Raw genomic sequence first — 20135 nt, 5'->3', positions numbered from 1 at the left:
AGAGACCTTGCTTTTGCAGCTCGATAATTCTGCCACGTTCAAACTCTGTCAACTTTTAAGCCTTTGCCATGGTTTTACCCAATGTAAGACAGGAGATATCAGTAGGAGATGTTGACAACGCTAATGCTTGAACACAAATTACTAAATTTTGTTACGTGTTTATCGATTAACGCTTCTTTTTGGTATGGTCTTAAACTTTTGACCAGCTAGTATTTAGGCTAATTTCATAGTGTTCACATTTTCTCTATTAAATGCTAAAAAAGTTTTTTTTATTTTTATGTTCCCTTTTCTTATTTTCATCTGTCAAAGCTCTACTCAAATAAGTGGTCAAGTATAACAACACAAAATGCATATTTTTTCTTTATGTTCATTGGCCTTAAGATTTGTACCATTTGGCTAGCAGTGTATCTAACTAAAGAGGTGTGTACCATTTGTAAAATAAATTGGTACAAGATAGTACTAATATCTAACTGGAGGTTTGTACCATTTCTGTTGCAAATTGGTATAAGACACTACAATTTTTTCTTACTGGAGGTGTGTACCATTTCTAAAGTAAATTGGTATAAAACAGCACAATGTTTTGTAACTGGAGGTGTGTACCATTCGTAAAGTGAATTGGTACAAGACAGTACTAATATCTAACTATAGTTGTGTGCCATTAGTAAAGTGAATGAAGTTTAGTGAACATTATTAACAAAATCAAGAAATCTAGAAAAATAAAATAAAATTATTGAGAATATCACAAAACCATTTTTATGAAGAGATTGATAATATTGCCATGACCACTACATTTCTTACTCTAACAGAATTAAGCCATCACTAATGTTTTCTACAGAACACATAATTCTGAATTATAACATAAATAAGTTTTTGGGAATGTTACCTCTCCATAAAGAGGGAGCAGTCATGTTTAAACACACATGTAATTATATATAGTTCACTCATGTGACACTTTCATTTTGAATAAAAGTATAGTAGATGTCACCCACATGGTTCATAGAACTTACATAAAAGCTAATAAAAAGGACTAAATGTAAGTAGAAATACCAGCATTGATGTATGGTAAGTTATGGCTCATCTACAAAATACATAATCCATACAACAACAACAAAAAGTGTGAATAAAAATATCAGCACAGATATATGGTATATTATGGGTCCTGTATAGAATACAAAAATTGTACTAAAAAAATAAGTGTGGTTGAAAGACAGAATACAACTATGTTGTACACATACACACTAGTAGAAGGCATGATTAAAACAAAGTTTCATTCTTAAGCCTATTTTTGAATTAAGAAGTTCTGGATAGATACAGTGCTAAAATTGAAACACAGGTTAATAAAACCTTTGTTTTGGTAGCTGAATAACATTAATCTTACTACAGCTTGCTAAAATTCTATTAGAAATTACAATAAAACCACAAAGTATAAATAAAATTTGATAACACAGTTTAAAATACTTAATTATAAGATGTACAAACTAAATGTACTTTACGTGAGTACATAACAGAACACCTACTCACACAAACGTGTAGAAAAAATGACTCATTGTATTCTTTGAATGCCTTTATTGAAACAAAAAATATATACACCACAAGTTGTGAAATTTAAACACAACAATAAAACAAAACTCCCTTTCAAAGAAATTTCATGCATAAATCAGGGAAAACATTTGTAAACTAAAAGATCCAACAAACACAGAGTCAACAGTCATGTAATTTAGATTCTGAAGAAGCCCAGCTATGAAGGTACTAAGTATTCTGTTGTTAATATGATGCCCAAGTTTCCTCTTGTTCAGAGATATAATTTTAAATCTATATCAAGTTTCATTAAGAGGACTAGATGGAACATTAAACTAAGGTTAATAAAAAATGTAACTCCAGAAAACATATGCATATGAAGTTCCAGTAAATGATTAGTGAACCTTAAAATTTGAGGTTGTCGTTGGATGAAGAAACAAGCGTTTTGTATGAGGTTGTCACTGGATGGTGAGACAAGTGTATTGTACATGGTTTCCAGACAGTGACATTATTTTTGATTGCTGGATACATACATTTTGTTTTGGTATTATTCAACTTTTTCAAAGACTACAAAACATTGATTATTTAAACAACATAATCATAAATCCTGCAGTTTTAAACACTTGTTTTGGATACTGTCGAGAATTACATTTTTTAAGCATTCTTGTATTTTTATCAGACATCTACTTTTAGTAAAAGAAAAATTTTGAGTATCTGTCAAACCTGTGTTAAGAAAGTGACACCTTTATTAGGTTATCATTGGTTTGAACTAGGCATGTAAAGGCTGAGACCTTTGGCACAATTTTTAGTTAAAGAATAAACATATTTATCACCACCAGGTTAAGGAACATTCAATAACGTTTACAGTTTCCATCTGTATGGAGGTACCAACATTTCAGTAATAATAATAAAGTTGAGTTATGAGATCAAATAAATAAACCAAGCCTTCTTTCTAAAGTACATTGAAAAACACTGCTTTATTGGCAGCTTGTTTTCTTCTATGAGTTATTACACAACCTACCCCCAGATTTCCTGTCTTCAATGTGTGAATAGGTTTTGCCAAAAATGCCCAACAAGTGCCCTCATGTGACACCTTGTTGTTGTATCAGATTAACAAAGTTTATGATCAAACCCATATTTTTGCTTTGATGTTTACTTAACCACTAAAGAAATGTTCATCTCGATTTCTTTGTTTTGTATAAAAAATTCAGAACTTTACTCATGTGAAATAACACAATCTCTTCTATTGAAATAAGTTAAATTTGTTAAAATTGTATTCAACTTATTCCCGTATGTTATTACACATATGACTTTTGTAAATTTAGTGTATTCTATGTGTTAATACTGAAAAAAAAAAAATCCTCTGTTGAATATTTTCACGTTTTCAAAAAAGACTTTTATAAACACAATTCTATCACAAAACTTCAGGGAATTTAGTTCAGTGAACACAATCCTTTTCTTTAAAGACTACCAAGGATGACTTCCAATAAACTAACACATTATTGGACAACTTCCTCTAAAGTAACATGTTGTTGGATGACTTCCTATAAACTAACACATTATTTGACAACTTCCTCTAAAGTAACATGTTGTTGGATGACTTCCTATAAACAAATACATTATTGAACAACTTCCTGTAAAGTAACATGTTGTTGGATGACTTCCTATAAAGTAATACATTATTTCAATAAAATAACAGTACTTTCAAAAGTTTTCATTCACTTTGAGATCAAATGTCAGTAATTAAAACTCTACAAGATCTTAGCAACAAGTTATTATATACATCTTTAAAACAATAAAATACAGTAACAAAATATTGTTCAAAATACACAACATCAGTAGTCAATCAAACTATCCAGTTGTACACAGTTACATGTAGAAACAGAATCCACCCAAAATAATCACAAAAACCATTAGTAGTCAATCAAACTATCCAGTTGTACACAGTTAGATACCATAACAGTCCATACAAACACTAATCACAAAAAACCATTAGTAGCCCAACAGAATACAAACACTACAGCTTCTACATAATCAGAAACCATAACAGAATACAAACACTACAGCTTCTAATTAATGATAAAGCCCAACAGAATACAAACACTACAGCTTCTAATTAATGATAAAGCCCAACAGAATACAAACACTACAGCTTCTAATTAATCATAAAGCCCAACAGAATACAAACACTACAGCTTCTAACTAATCATAAAGCCTAACACAATACAAACACTACAGCTTCTAATTAAAGCCTAACATAATACAAACACTGCAGCTTCTAATTAAACACAAAGCCTAACAGAATACAAACACTACAGCTTCTAATTAATCATAAAGCCTAACACAGTACAAACATTACAGCTTCTAATTAATCAAAAGCCCAACATAATACAAACATTACAGCTTCTAAATAATCATAAAGCCTAACACAGTACAAACATTACAGCTTCTAATTAAAGCCTAACACAAGACAAACACTACAGCTTCTAATTAAGCATAATGCCCAACAGAATACAAACACTACAGCTTCTAATTAATCATAAAGTCTAAAAGAGCAGAAACAGTACAGCTTCTAACAAATCATAAAGCCCAACATAATACAAAAACAACAGCTTCTAACTAATCATAAAGCCTAACACTGTACAAACATTACAACTTCTAATTAAAGCCTAACATAATACAAACACTACAGCTTCAAATTAATCATAAACCATAACAGAATACAAACACTACAGCTTCAAATCAATCATAAAGCCCAACAAAATACAAACACTACAGCTTCTAATTAATGTAAAGCCCAACAGAATACTAACACTACAGCTTCTAATTAATCATAAAGCCCAGAATACAAACACTACAGCTTCTAATTAATCATAAAGCCCAACAGAATACAAACACTACAGCTTCTAATTAATCAAAAAGCCCAACAGAATACAAACACTACAGCTTCTAATTAATCAAAAGCCTAACAGAATACAAACATTACAGCTTCTAATTAATCATAAAGCCCAACAGAATACAAACACTACGGCTTCTAAATTAATAACACATAAACATTACAGCTTCTAATTAAAGCCTAACACAAGACAAACACTACAGCTTCTAATTAAGCATAATGCCCAACAGAATACAAACACTACAGCTTCTAATTAATCATAAAGTCTAAAAAGCAGAATACAAACACTACAACAAATCATAAATCCAACATAATACAAAAACAACAGCTTCTAACTAATCATAAACACTAACACTTACAAAATTAATCTTCTAATTAAAGCCCAACAGAATACAAACACTACAGCTTCTAATTAATCACAAAGCATAACAGAATACAAACACTACAGCTTCAAATCAATCATAAAGCCCAACAAAATACAAACACTACAGCTTCTAATTAATGTAAAGCCCAACAGAATACAAACACTACAACTTCTAATTAATCATAAAGCCCAACAGAATACAAACACTACAGCTTCTAATTAATCACAAAGCTCAACAGAATACAAACACTACAGCTTCTAATTAATCAAAAGCCCAACAGAATACAAACACTACAGCTTCTAACTAATCAAAAAGCCTAACACAGTACAAACATTACAGCTTCTAATTAAAGCCTAACATAATACAAACACTACAGCTTCTAATTAATCATAAAGCCCAACAGAATACAAACACTACAGCTTCTAATTAATCATAAAGTCTAAAAGAGCAAAACAGTACAGCTTCTAACAAATCATAAAGCCCAACATAATACAAAAACAACAGCTTCTAACTAATCATAAAGCCTAACACTGAACAAACATTACAACTTCTAATTAAAGCCTAACATAATACAAACACTACAGCTTCAAATTAATCATAAACCATAACAGAATACAAACACTACAGCTTCAAATCAATCATAAAGCCCAACAAAATACAAACACTACAGCTTCTAATTAATGTAAAGCCCAACAGAATACTAACACTACCACTTCTAATTAATCATAAAGCCCAATAGAATACAAACACTACAGCTTCTAATTAATCACAAAGCTCATACAAACACTACAGCTTCTAATTAATCAAAAAGCCCAACAGAATACAAACACTACAGCTTCTAACTAATCAAAAAGCCTAACACAGTACAAACATTACAGCTTCTAATTAAAGCCTAACATAATACAAACACTACAGCTTCTAATTAAAGCCTAACATAATACAAACACTACAGCTTCTAATTAATCATAAAGCCCAACAGAATACAAACACTACAGCTTCTAATTAATCACAAAGCTCAACAGAATACAAACACTACAGCTTCTAATTAATCATAAAGCCTCATGCAACAGAAACAGTACAGCTTCTGATTAATCATAAAACCTAACATAACAGATACAGTACAGCTTCAAATTAATCATAAAGCCTAACACAAGACAAACACTGCCCAACAGAATACAAACACTTCTAATTAATCATAAAGTCTACAGCTTCTAATTAATCATAAAGTCTAAAAGAGCAGAAACAGTACAGCTTCTAACAAATCATAAAGCCCAACATAATACAAAAACAACAGCTTCTAATTAATCATAAAGCCTAACACAATGCAAACACTACAGCTTATAATTAATCATAAAGCCTCACACAACAAATACAGTACATCTTCTAATTAACCATAAAGCTTAACACAGCATAAACAGTAGAGCTTCTAATTACTTTTGTCACACACCAAATAATTAAATCTAAGAATATTACAGTAATGTAGTTCTTACTTTAATATATCAGCATGCAAGTCAGAAATTATGGCAAGTGTAAGTAAACAATGATATAAATCCTATAAATTCAAAATTAAAGTATACAAGTAGCTTTTGTTACATAAGGTCTTATAAAGTCAGAATGAAAGTATATAAGTAGCTTTTGTTACATAAGATCCTATGAAGTCAGAATGAAAGTATACAAGTAGCTTTCGTTACATTAGGTCGTATAAAGTCAGAATGAAAGTATATGAGTAGCTTTTGTTACATAAGATCCTATAAAGTCAGAATGAAAGTATACAAGTAGCTTTTGTTACATAAGGTCTTATAAAGTCAGAATGAAAGTATATGAGTAGCTTTTGTTACATAAGATCCTATGAAGTCAGAATGAAAGTATACAAGTAGCTTTTGTTACATAAGGTCCTATAAAGTCAGAATAAAATATAAAAGTAGCTTTTGTTACATATGGTCCTATAAAGTCAGAATGAAAGTATACAAGAAGCTTTTGTTACATAAGATTTTCTAAAGCTGAAAGAAAAGGTTTTTTTATATCTGAGAAAACAAAACACAAACACAATAATGAGAATGGAACAGATGAAGCACAACTGTAATAAACAAACAACTGGATTTTAAAAAAGGTCGATCTTAAACCTAAATTGGTGTTTACAATTTTAAATCATCAGACTGTACTTCTGCCTTAAAATTACCAAACGTGAGAAACAAATTAAGAACTTGTTATGTATCAAACTACATAAAATAATCAGATAATAAAAAGGCAGTGTCCCAGTTATTCACATGATTTAACAAATCCAAACTCTATTTGACTGGAAACATAACATAATATTAATTTGCATATTGCATTAATTAAAAATAATCCAATAATAAAAAGACAATGTTCCAGTTATCTACATGATTTAACAAAACCTGTTTTGCTGGAACCGTAACACACTGTTAATCTGCATATTGCACTGAATAAAACTGTACACTACATACAGAGAACTTGACAAACTAATATATCTGTATACATATAAAAACACCTCTGATATAAAAAAAAATTCTAATCTTTGGCTTTCTATCCTGGATTTTTAAGTAATTTAACTTGCAAATTAAAAGATTACATACACATGATTCTTCATGTATGTTTAGTCCTTACATTAGATATTGAATCAAAACTCTAAAGCACAACAAACTATCAACCAATAAAAAGAAACAAATAAACATCAGCAAAGAAAAACCTTCTTCACTCCATCAGTAGGGTGAGGTCTTACAAAACATCTTTCTGTCATGCTTATAATAAATTTTCCATACCTTCTACAGAAATGTTAAGTACCTACAATCACCCCACATTTCACAGCATACTATACAATTAAAAACAAAAGTTGAACACAGAATTGGTTAAAAGTATACTTTAAATTATATGAATCTTTAATCTTGCCAATCAAAGTCAATAGAATTATGTGATGTTAAAACATTTATTATCTGATCTACAAAAATAATACTATTTTCAAAACAAAATGAACTTGGTTTTGTTACTGTATTAACCAAAAAATGTCATTTCATACTTCATCTATAACAAGGTGAGAATATTTTCAAGAAATTTATCAACATGTCTTATTGGAATTTTATAAGTGAATATAAACCTGTAATTTTTTTCCTGATACATCCTGTTTTGTTTTTTCTAATGATACTTTTATTGATGTTAAAATCTCAACACATGGTCTGTTAACACATAAATTATTCCAATATCAAAAAGAGAGATACTCAGTAGTATTTAGGTGATTATTTCCTTCAAGTATCATTACTGAGTTCATTGTCCAGCTTTCAACAAATAGCTTTATAAGAAGAATTCTGCTGTTTATGTTTAAGGCCTAATTACAAACTCACCAAATCATCACAGATTGTTTTTCGTTAAGACCTTAATTTCAAGGCCATTTCAGGAAATCCTGGCAACTCTTAATCATCTTACAGCAAATGTTACATTCTGCATACTTCCTTTATCTTCATTAAAGCATACTGTACCAATGGTAAAAAAAGCAATCTCTTATCGTTCAGTGATTTTGATAACACATTTACTACAACGTATGTCTCTCTACATTCCTTCTGTTCTTCAGTTCAACATGAATCTTCCGATAGCTTAATCACTTTCAAAATAAAAAATAAAAATCAGCAGCATTGTTGCTTCCTTCTACCCAGATTTAAAAAAAAAAGTGTTAAAAGAACTGTTTCAGTCAACAATATGATAAAAAGAAAAGGACAAGATAAACATACACTGTCAATCTACCAAAAAAACACCTGTTCTACTATGGAGTTTTGTCAAGTAGAGATAGATTCTTGAGCTGATGGAAAACTGCTTTCAACATCCAATTATTCCTCAATTTCACCCCAGGCTTCTTCGGCCAACATGTAGAATTTGTTGGCCAATCGACCCTTCATGGCCATCATGGCAGCCTCTGCAGCTGCCTGGTACAGTTCACCTACAGAGTTAATTGAATGAGTGTTACTAGTATACACCAACTTCTCTACATACCAATCTAGCTAATCACTGCAGTGTAAACACTTCACCTAACAGCTTTTTCAACAGGTACTACCCAAGCCCAATCTTAACAGAACAAAACAGTTGATGTTACTTAAAACAACAATAATGTCTTCTTACGTATCTTCTGATGTGCAATCATGTTACCAAATGTGAAAAGGTAACAGTAATAAATGTATTACAACAATATATTCTTGGTGAAGAAAATGATCTTTTGAAATCAAAAATAAAAGACAGCTCACATAAATATCCAATCCTGATAAATATGTAAATGTAAACAATAACTGTAGTTAAAACCACTGCTTAAATAATAGTTAATTAACCATTTCACTATGGTCTCAGTATAATATACCTGAGTTCGTCTACACATATTTCCCATATAATTTTTGATACAGCATGTGTATCTTCACAAAATTTGATAGATTTTTAGTAAAGATTACAGATATGTAGTACACAAGCAGTCAGATTTATTTAATAAAATATTTTTACTAAAGATTTCTTTCCTAAAATAGTCTGTTTCATTATTAGTCTGAGTGCAAAGTGATTTCATGTTATGATTAAAAAACTATTCTTTGTCCGAAAAATCTCAAATATTATTTATGTAATCTATAACCTCCTAAATACATTTCACATGTTTATTTTCAGTAAGACTTTATATTTTCTGTTATTTTCTATACTTTATAACTATATGAGGTCCATCACTTAATCAACCTCATAACTATCATAAAAAAAATTAGGAAATATAAATTTTGCTTTTTCATACTAGAATGACTACATATTATAACACGAAAATACAAATGTTTAGTATAAATAGCTTAAGTTTCATAACACTATTTACATATATGTATTTTTTTTTTATGTATATATTAACCTTCCAGTCATACCTAGCTAGCATTACATAACTTGCATGGACACAGTGCATGTGCACTCAGGTCACATAACCAGTAATATAAAACTTACCTTTAGTCTTCCTTGTCTTGGATGTGTTTTAATGGACTAGTATTTTGTAATATACAGTCACATATAAATTATTATACATTATATATACATGTACGTTGATTATCAATATTTATAAATAAATTATTAAACTTATTTTTATTAAAATATAGAACAATAAATCAAGAAGTAAAAACAATAATCTCTTCTCGCTATGGCCTTTGAACTTGGTTGTTGTTGGACATAGGTTGCTAAACCTTTTAAAATTTTGTAAATGGAGGATACCAAAAAATGTTGTTTTAGGTTTTATATATACACTTGAATAACCAAACAATCATAAATAACTACACTGATAACATAGAATTCTACTATAAATTAATAATCTTAGTAACTAACCTGTAGTTGGATTTAAAATAATATTAAACTTTGAGCAGGCTTAAAACACAACCTACCTCCTTGAAACCTTGGATCAAAAGAATGTGATAGCCTTTTCACTGATTAAAATGACTGAGAAAAACACTAGGGGACATTCTAAGCTGTTGATTGGTTATTCACATGTCATATACTGTACTTACAGTATCTAAGGGACCATTTCCAAAAATAGAAAGAGTTGAATGGAGCCATTGTGTATGATTCAGTACATAAGAAACAACTCAGCAAAATAAGAACATACAAGATTCTTATTTTATATTCTAGCTTATCAATATTAATAATTTGAGTTCCTTATTTGTACAAAACTATACTTAGTATTTTGACATCACAAACATCTAATTTTAAGCATGGTACATTCAACATACCACATGACTCACTAAAAACTATATTAAGATATTTTTTAATATTTACTTTTAAATTAAGAACTTAACTCATATATAATATTAAAGTTTAAGTTATAATCTACAATTTAATTTCAAACTCATTGACATAAATTCATAAAATAGTAGTTCAATAAAATTTTGAATGGAAGTCAACAAATGCAATGAGCTGCCTTTGACCTGTACCCTGTCACAAATGGATTAGCACAGAATTAAATTATTTTAAAACTAAATTCAAAGATTTATAACTACACATATCACACATATGAAACTAATTTCTTTAGTTACAACATCATTTAGTTACCTGCTTTATTGCAGTCTTTCTCAAGACCAAACCCTCCTTTTCGGTACAGATCCGCTTGACGGGCCAGCAACTGGTAGTCTGGATCATGCATGCAGGCATTGAACTCTTCACCTTCCACTCTGACAGCTCTATCATACCACTTCACAGCATCCTTCCAAGATTTCTCTCTGTAACCACCACAATACTGTTCAACTCACTAAATCATAATCTCCATCTATTACTCTCTGTAACCACCACACAGTATTTGATACCATACAACAAAATCATAATCTCTATCTATAACTCTCTGTAACCAGAACACAGTATTTGATATCATACAACTAACCAAATCATAATCTCTATCTATAACTCTCTGTAACCACCACACAGTATTTGATACCATACAACTAACTATATCATAATCTCTATCTATAACTCACTATAACCACCACACAGTATTTGATATCATACAACTAACTAAATCATAATCTCTACCTATAACTCTCTGTAACCACCACACAGTATTTGATACCATAGAACTAACTGAATCATAATCTCTATCTATAACTCTCTGTAACCACAACACAGTATTTGATATCGTACAACTAACTAAATCATAATCTCTATCTATAACTCTCTGTAACCACAACAGAGTATTTGATATCATACAACTACCCAAATCATAATCTCTATCTATAACTCTCTGTAACCACCACACAGTATTTGATACCATACAACTAACTAAATCATAATCTCTATCTGTAACTCACTATAACCACCACACAGTATTTAATATCATACAACAAACTGAATCATAATCTCTATCTATAACTCTCTGTAACCACTACACAGTATTTGATATCATTCAACTAACTAACTCATAATCTCTATCTATTACTCTCTGTAACCACCACACAATAATTGATATCATACAACTCACTAAATTATAATCTCTATCTATAACTCTCTGTAACCACCACACAATAATTGATGTCATACAACTCACTAAATTATAATCTCTATCTATAACTCTCTGTAACCACCCCACAGTATTTGATATTATTCAACTAATTGTATCACAACCTCTCTACCCTTAACTTTCTGTAACCATTACACAGTATTTGATATCATTCAACCATATGATAGCCTGTATGTATAAATCTGTGAGTTGTCAAACACAAAAACTCACAAGTTTAAAAGATGAACAAAAGTATTCATTTATTAAAAATTGATTTTTATTTTAGAAAACTTAGCATTGCTTCTAATATTGTAATTTTAAAAGGTTTATAATCAGTACTCTATCAAAAACCTCCTTATCTCAACTACTTCAATTGATTATAACTATAAGGTTAACACTAGTACACCATTCCTTGACAAAGCTTTGTTTCATATCTCTCACACAAGTGTGTAATAAATAGCAGTACCATTCTTCAGTGAACACCATACCGTGAAAATCCTAAGTTTTCGCCTGTATCAAATGCTCTAGCCATGTGAATGATAGCAGCTCTGTCACCACCAGAAGCTGCAACAAGCATATATTCCACACCCTTCTCCTGGTGTTCTTTAGTGTCCTGAAGAGAAAGAGAATTAATCCTAGCAAAACATTATGTTGCATGAAAATAAAATTTCACCTCCAATTTCTACAAAAAATGAGATAAAACAAGTTTAACCAATAGTCATGAAATCTGAAACCTATTTAAATTTATTAATATAATGATAAAGAAATGTTTCATATAACATATAACAACAAATTCCAGATATTATCTGCGAGTTACTATTTAAAAAACAGGGACAGAATGTAGACATTCTACATTAAACCTAATTTCTACTAAATACAGTATCAAAAGTTTGGTAAAATATTATAAAAAGACCTCACAATAAGAAGCATGAATGCAGCCTATCCTGTGAAACTTCAGTTAGTAAATGAACAACCTTCTAAACTTACAGATACAGAAATATCAACCAACAGGTCGTGCTGCAGCTGCAGGTAGATACGAGCCATGGTGACCACAGCTTCCATCACTCCACAGTCTGCGGCATGTTGCATGTGAAAGAAGGCAACGTCACGATCATACTCTCCTTCATCATCCTCTGCTGTAAACCGCCCCAACTCGTGATATTTGGCCATTTCAAGATGAACCTAATAAAACATTTTGTTAGAAACACCATGACATTCTCAAACATTTCTGTGCCTTACGACAAGACCCAGCCATAATCTGTTACACTATTCAACTTGATGTTTTCTAATATGTATCCACCATGTTTCTCAACACTGAACAACTTCACTTTGTGACCTAAAAATAAACTATTTCCATACCTGTCCCAGAACTGAAGTTTCTGGCTTTCTATTTTCATTGCCTTCCAACATTTTCCTCAGCTGAACTTCATTATGGACACATGAAGGGCGGGACTTACGTGCAATTAGCTCTTGAAAAGCTACTCGTTCACGTTCCTGTATAAACACAGACATTACACAAAAACTTTAAATAATTTAAAAAACATTATGACAAAATCCATTTTACATTTACATGTTAGAAAGAGTAGGACTTGCATCTTTTTAATATGAATTTCAAAAATCTTCTATAATTGATTACTTTACCAGAAAATGTAAATATATTTGAATTTCACATAAGTAAAATAAGAAAATGCTGTTCTACTTCACTAATACAGTTGGACTACATTTCACACACTCACCTAAGACTTTTCTATTTCACTAATATAGTTGGACTACATTTCACACTCTCACCTTAGACTTTTCTATTTCACTAATATAGTTGGCCTATGTTTCACACAGTTTTAACACAACTTAGTCAGTTATTTCATATCAACTGATTATTAGTTGAGAAAGAAAATATTGAACATTTTGGCTTTTTATGTCAGAAAATTATAACATATTTATGGGCAAATCAGTTTCAACTTGTATATATTGTAAACTTTTACATATTTGAATACTGCTAATATACTGAGGACTTACTGGAAACCTCACTTTTGTACACATGTTAAGACTGAAATTGATACTATGATAAAACTAACTGATTCTACATTTCTTAGAAAACCAAAACTTCTTACGTCAACTGATGTTGTACTACTTTCAGAATCATATCTCTTTCTTCTTGACAAACGCAGAGATCCCATTCCAGAATCTGAGTTCCGGCCGAGACAGGAAATATCATCTTCCTCTTCACTTCTGTCATCATCCTCTCCATCCATGTCTTCGCTGCCTGAGCTCACCGTGTAGTTACTACTGTCTCTACTTCTGCAGCGGACATAGAAGTCCATGGGAGAACCAAGAATTTCACTGTCTGAAGGACTCTCTGGAAGGGAAGATCCACTATAAGTTCGAGAACGAGCCCGTAAAAACTCAGTGAGATGAGATCGCTCATACTGAGAAGGAAGTACGCAGATTTCTTCTGTTCCCCGAACTCTCGTTTTGCAGGATTGCTAATGATTCACAGATTAAATACACTCTTACAAACCACTTGTGGTTGAGTTTTATTTTAACAGAAATACTCCTAATGTTTTAATACACTGACAAACATCTTTCTTGGCAAGTTCCAAAACAGTAGGAATGATGTATTGAAATATAAAACTTAAGGAATATATGAATGTCACAAAATAAAAAGTTTAATTTGTTGGAAAGAATTAAACTGTGAAACCATAAGGAATCACCTTATTTAAAAATATAACATGTACGGCACTTATACCTGCATATATGCTATCTTTAGATTTGCTTTCTTCTCTCGTACTGCAAGATCAAAAGGAGAGAGACTCAAACTATGACAGATACTGTTACACACATGAGAGTGGAAGAATAATGCCATTCCTTTCGGACCCAGATTTCCATCTCCATAATCATTTCCTGAAGCAGTATGGATCTGTGGGTCAGTGTAAAGATCACCAACCCCTTGGATGTCTACAACAATTAACTCATGACCTGATCGCTCAAATGTGAAGTGACTAAAAGCCTAGAGGGTGGGAAAACTATACTCTTTATATCAGTATTATAAAACTAAACTTTTTACAATTGAATTAAAGAAATACCAAATCTATAACAGTATTAGAAAACTAAACTTTCTATAACTGAATTAAAGAAATACCAAATCTATAACAGAATAGGAAACTATTTTACTCAGAGCATCATCAATAAACTACACACCTGAAAACTAATGGAAAACTACACTGTCCAGAAGAGAATAATATATCTGCACTTCTCAGAACAGGATTAACAAACTCAACACATAAAGGAAAAAAATGTTACTAATGTGTTATTACAGTTTAAATTTTAAAGTTCTTTGTATGAAGAGTCATAGTCATTATATCAGAAGAGTCATAGTCATTATATCAATAACAAAAACTGTACATGCTTTTTATTATGATTTAAGTTATTTTTATTACTAAAGAGATCTTTGCCACTTCAACATAATATAAAATCTATTTCACAGAGAAATCATTTCTATAAATTAAGTTTATTTCTGTCTAAAAAGAAACACAATTTTATGATAATTAGCTAATCAGCAGAATAAAAATTACCTGAGGAGTGAGACGAAGCTCATCACTACTGATGAAACCAGAATTGGAGTTATACTTGACATATTTACCTTCAATGTAATGTTCTAAGTGAAACAAGGGCTTTCCAAGTCTATTGTACAATTCAATCACACACATCTGAAATATGTCCACCTTTGAAACATAGAAAGAAACTCTCAGTGTTCCACCAGTCTAAGTAACTTTCTGACACTTTTTACACAGTATTATTCAATAGTGCCAGAGGCTACTAAATACATTTTTTAAAGTTTTTCTTTAATAAGTAAATAATGTAAGATTATTTGTGAAATGTCACTGATCAACCAGTTGAGTTGAACTCTTTAGTTGAATATCTTTCATGACTGTACCACAAAAATACACTGAAATAGTTACAAAAATAAACTTCTTATTTATATATCTGATAAAACTTTCTGTTGACTAATAGTGACAGAGCAGTGTTTAAAATAATTGTCTACATAAGCTACTACTAATACTCCCCCCAAAAAATCATCTGATGAATTTCAACATAGATGGTAGTTTTGTTTATATGTTTGGTATTATTACAAATCTTGTTAAACAGAAAGTCACAGAACATAAGTGGTTCAGAACAATGTGTCTAAAAAAACCAATAGTACATATTGAATATTTCTACGAACAGGCACATTACCTATACCAACAACATGAAAGACGTATTGTACTTCTGCTGCTCATTTGTCATGTTCCCCAAATAAATATGTGATTAACAATTTCAGTCTTTCAAATATTTTATTTACATTCCATGCTTCATGAACCATGTCCATAACACAGATTACTGAAATGCAAATGAATCTCCTATTAAGTTCTTTCTTCTATTTCTACCTAGATACCCTATGGTAGTTACAATACCTTTTTTGGAGGATTGTGGCGATTGTATTCCTCACTCCACAGTTTGGCATCCATCTGTAACTTGACATCCTCAAAGTACACCTCTCTGTTTACATTTTCCATGTACTTTTTGGCTACATAGTTTGAAGCATGTTCCCAGTTATCATGAGCAAAGTTTGAGAGTTTCTTCCTGAAAATACATGATATAGAAACTTTATCATCACTGTTAAGAAAACAAAAATCACAAACATTTCTACTGCAACTATTCTCAACACACATAGCCTATGATGGATATAGAATGAAACAAACTTATTACTAGACATACCTTAAAAAATAAAGGATGGCTGTAGAATGGAACAAACTTATTACTAAACATACTTTAAAAAATAAAAGGTGGCTGTAGAATGGAACAAACTTATCAATAGACATACTTTAAAAAATAAAGCAGAGCTATAGAATGGAACAAACTTATCAATGGACATACTTTAAAACATAAAGGAGGGCTGTAGAATGGAACAAACTTATCACTGGACATATCTTAAAAATAAAGGAGGGCTGTAAAATAGAATAAACATATCACTGGACATACCTAAAACACAGATGATGGTTGTAAAATGGAACAAACTTATCACTGGATGTCTTTAAAGCATAAAGGATGACTGTAAAATGGAACAAACTTATCAATGTACATACATTAAAAAGAATGGATGGCTATAGAATGGAACAAACTTATCAGTGCACATACATTAAAAATAAAGCATAGCTGTAGAATGGAACAAACTTATCAATGGACGTACTTTAAAAGAATAAAGCATGGCTGTAGAATGGAACAAACTTATCACTGGACATACTTTAAGAGAATAAAGGATGGCTATAGAATGGAACAAACCTATCAATGGATGTACTTTAAAAAAATAAAGCATGGCTGTAGAATGGAACAAACTTATCAATGGACATACTTTAAAAATAAAGCATGGCTATAGAATGGAACAAACTTATCAATGGACATACTTTAAAAGAATAAAGCATGGCTGTAGAATGTAAGAAACTTATCACTGGATATACTTGAAAAATAAAGGATGGCTGTAGAATGGAACAAACTTATCACTGGACATACTTTAAAAGAATAAAGGATGGCTATAGAATGGAACAAACCTATCAATGGATGTACTTTAAAAAAATAAAGCATGGCTGTAGAATGTAAGAAATTTATCACTGGATATACTTGAAAAATAAAGGATGGCTGTCAATGGAACAAACTTATCAATGGACATACTTTAAAAGAATAAGGGATGGCTATAGAATGGAACAAACCTATCAATGGACATACTTTAAAAGAATAAAGCAAGGCTGTAGAATGTAAGTACCTTATCACTGGATATACTTAAAAAATAAAGGATGGCTGTAGAATGGAACAAACTTATCACTGGACATTCTTAACACATAGATGACTGTTTTAGAATGAAACAAAGTTATCACTGGACATACTTTAAAAAATAAAAGATGGCTGTAGAATGTAACAAGCTTATAACTGGACATACTTAAAACATAGATGATTGCTGTAAAATGTAACACACTTAGCTCTGGACATACTTTAAAAATAAAGGATGGATGTACAATGGAACAAACTTATCACTGAATACATTTTAGAAAATAAAGGATGGCTGTAAAATGGAACAAACTTATCACTGAATACATTTTAGAAAATAAAGAATGGCTGTAAAATGGAACAAACTTATCACTGAATACATTTTAGAAAATAAAGAATGGCTGTAAAATGGAACAAACGTAACAATAGACATACTTTAAAAAAATAATGGATGGCTGTTTAATGGAAATGGACATACTTTAAAAATAAAGGATGGCTGGAGAATGGAACAAACTTATCACTGGACATACTTTAAAAAATAAACTTATCACTGGACATACTTTAAAAAATAAAGGATGGATGTAGAATGGAACAAACTTATCACTGGACATACTTTAAAAAATAAAGGATGGATGTAGAATGGAACAAACTTATCAATGGACATTCTTAAAAACATAAATGATGGCTATAGAATGGAAAAACATATAATGAACATACTTAAAAACATAAATGATTGTAGTAGAGTGGAACAAACATATTACATAGTTAAAACTTCACTTCTCTTCCTTGAGAACTTGTGTAACACTTGTAATTCACTTGCTTTATTAGATATATCTGTGCATTACTCCCAAGGATTTATATTACTGTATGCAACAATGACTTTTTTCTATTGAAGATTAAACAGACTTCATTTCATTTGTTGACTGCTAAAATATATGTAGTACTTTCTGAACTTGATATATGTCCAAAATAATATAAAATGTAAGATTAGACAATTAATCAACATCTAGAAATATTTCAGTAACCTGGATGTCATGTTGATGTTTAATTTAATTATTCTTCTTTGCTGATATTTACTTCAAATTTACAACACTTGATATACATTAAAAAAAGGTAAAACTTGTCAGCTTTTTACTATACTTACACTCTGTAACATGACCTCATAGCACCACGGTTGAAAGGCTATAAAATAAAAAATATTTTCTACAGAAGAGCAAGGAATCATTGAAAGTTTACTATATGATTAAATAAAACACTGAAATGTAATTTAGATAGAAAGTCCAGTTGAATGACATCACAGTCCAAAATGTTATGAACATTAAAAATATCCATTTACCTTTTTTTTTTTTTAATATATCTTCCTTCTTTCCTGGTTTTGTCTGTAAAATAATTTGTCAAATAGTGTACACAGATAGATAATAATGAAATGTAACTAAAGGCTCATTTACTGATCTGACTGTTCTATTTAAAGAATTTCTAACACTCACAGGCCTAGCCTGGTTTGGTGGTTAGGACACTCGACTCACAACCTGAGAGCTGCAGGTTCAAATCTCCATCAAACAAGCTTGCCCTTTCACATTATAATGTGAAGGTCAAATCTCATGGTCCATTAGTAAAAGAGTAGCCCAAGAGTAGGCATAGGTGTTTACTAGCTGCCTTCCCTTTAGTCTACCTCTGATAAATTAGGGATGGCTAACACTAACTAAAACACTGGGCTTGATAAGTAAATATATGAGTTAGCCAAGTGTAAAGTTGGGAACAAAACTTACACAAACATTGGGCCTCATAAATATACAGGTTAGCCACAGTGTAATGTATGGAACAAACTGATACAAATACAAATATTGGGCCTGATAAATAAATTTACAGAGTAAACATCATTAGCCTGTTAGAAACAAACCTTAGTTTCCACAAAAATTGACTGTTAAGATTCAGCTCTCATTACACAATTCTAAGAATTAAAACTGCTTTTAAATTTTACTTTCTAGCATTAAACAAACTATGAAATTTAGATATTTTAACAGATAATTTTAGTCATCAAATATTAAGAAGAAAAACAGAAACAGTTTATGTAATTTCTTATCTCACAAATTACAAAAAAAAACAAAAAACTCGGCTACATTAATTAAATCAGTTTTGTTAGACAAACACAATACAAGAAAATCTGCAATATTTTTTAAAAAAAGATGAAACAACTGGATGTTTAAGAGAAACCAAACCTACACAACTGCAAGGTAAGACCAAAATCTTTTTATGGTTGATGTTGCCTTATACAGGTGTACTTGATCTGTGATTTTCTTAATGGGTCAATGTTTAGTGTTCCCAATTGGTTAGCAACTTCCTAGAAAAAAATGGTGTAAACCAAGGAACTCACTAGGATGAACACTGAAATTCAGTTGATTTGAACATAGACAGGATGCTTTGGAAAAATGCTAAACAGTAAATTTAATTCAGTTGAATCTACATAGGATGCTCTGGAAAAATGCTAGGCAGCATATGCTTCTCTTACAAGCACTTCTTCAAATATGAATGATCATCTAACACCTCTTTAGATATGATAGTC

At 30.7% G+C, this 20135-nt stretch overlaps 1 protein-coding gene and 1 long non-coding RNA gene across 2 annotated transcripts in view; both read right to left on the bottom strand.

Moving 5' to 3' along the window:
* Window positions 1-1551: 1551 nt before the first annotated feature.
* LOC143240101 (uncharacterized) lies at window positions 1552-5936 on the bottom strand. Its single transcript, XR_013021573.1, has 2 exons — window positions 5709-5936; window positions 1552-5671 (listed from the first exon to the last, which is right to left on the bottom strand). It is a non-coding gene; the product is annotated as an uncharacterized LOC143240101 (long non-coding RNA).
* A 1773-nt stretch (window positions 5937-7709) lies between these two features.
* The window catches only part of LOC143240100 (eukaryotic elongation factor 2 kinase-like), a 32531-nt gene continuing 20105 nt past the window's right edge, over window positions 7710-20135 (bottom strand). Inside the window, exons 5-14 of the mRNA XM_076481965.1 lie at window positions 18717-18754; window positions 16225-16393; window positions 15346-15495; window positions 14520-14780; window positions 13885-14256; window positions 13133-13267; window positions 12761-12955; window positions 12262-12386; window positions 10837-11003; window positions 7710-8725 (exon numbers count right to left, since the gene is read on the bottom strand). Of these exons, the coding sequence (XP_076338080.1) occupies window positions 8616-8725; window positions 10837-11003; window positions 12262-12386; window positions 12761-12955; window positions 13133-13267; window positions 13885-14256; window positions 14520-14780; window positions 15346-15495; window positions 16225-16393; window positions 18717-18754 (1722 nt within the window). The 3' untranslated portion in view covers window positions 7710-8615. The remainder of the gene's footprint in view (window positions 8726-10836; window positions 11004-12261; window positions 12387-12760; window positions 12956-13132; window positions 13268-13884; window positions 14257-14519; window positions 14781-15345; window positions 15496-16224; window positions 16394-18716; window positions 18755-20135) is intronic.

Source organism: Tachypleus tridentatus, chromosome 13, assembly GCF_004210375.1.
Source record: "Tachypleus tridentatus isolate NWPU-2018 chromosome 13, ASM421037v1, whole genome shotgun sequence".
NCBI classification, from domain to species: Eukaryota; Metazoa; Arthropoda; class Merostomata; order Xiphosura; family Limulidae; genus Tachypleus; species Tachypleus tridentatus.
The sequence above is the reverse complement of the archived record's forward strand: the minus strand, read 5'-3'. Positions and strand labels throughout refer to the sequence as shown.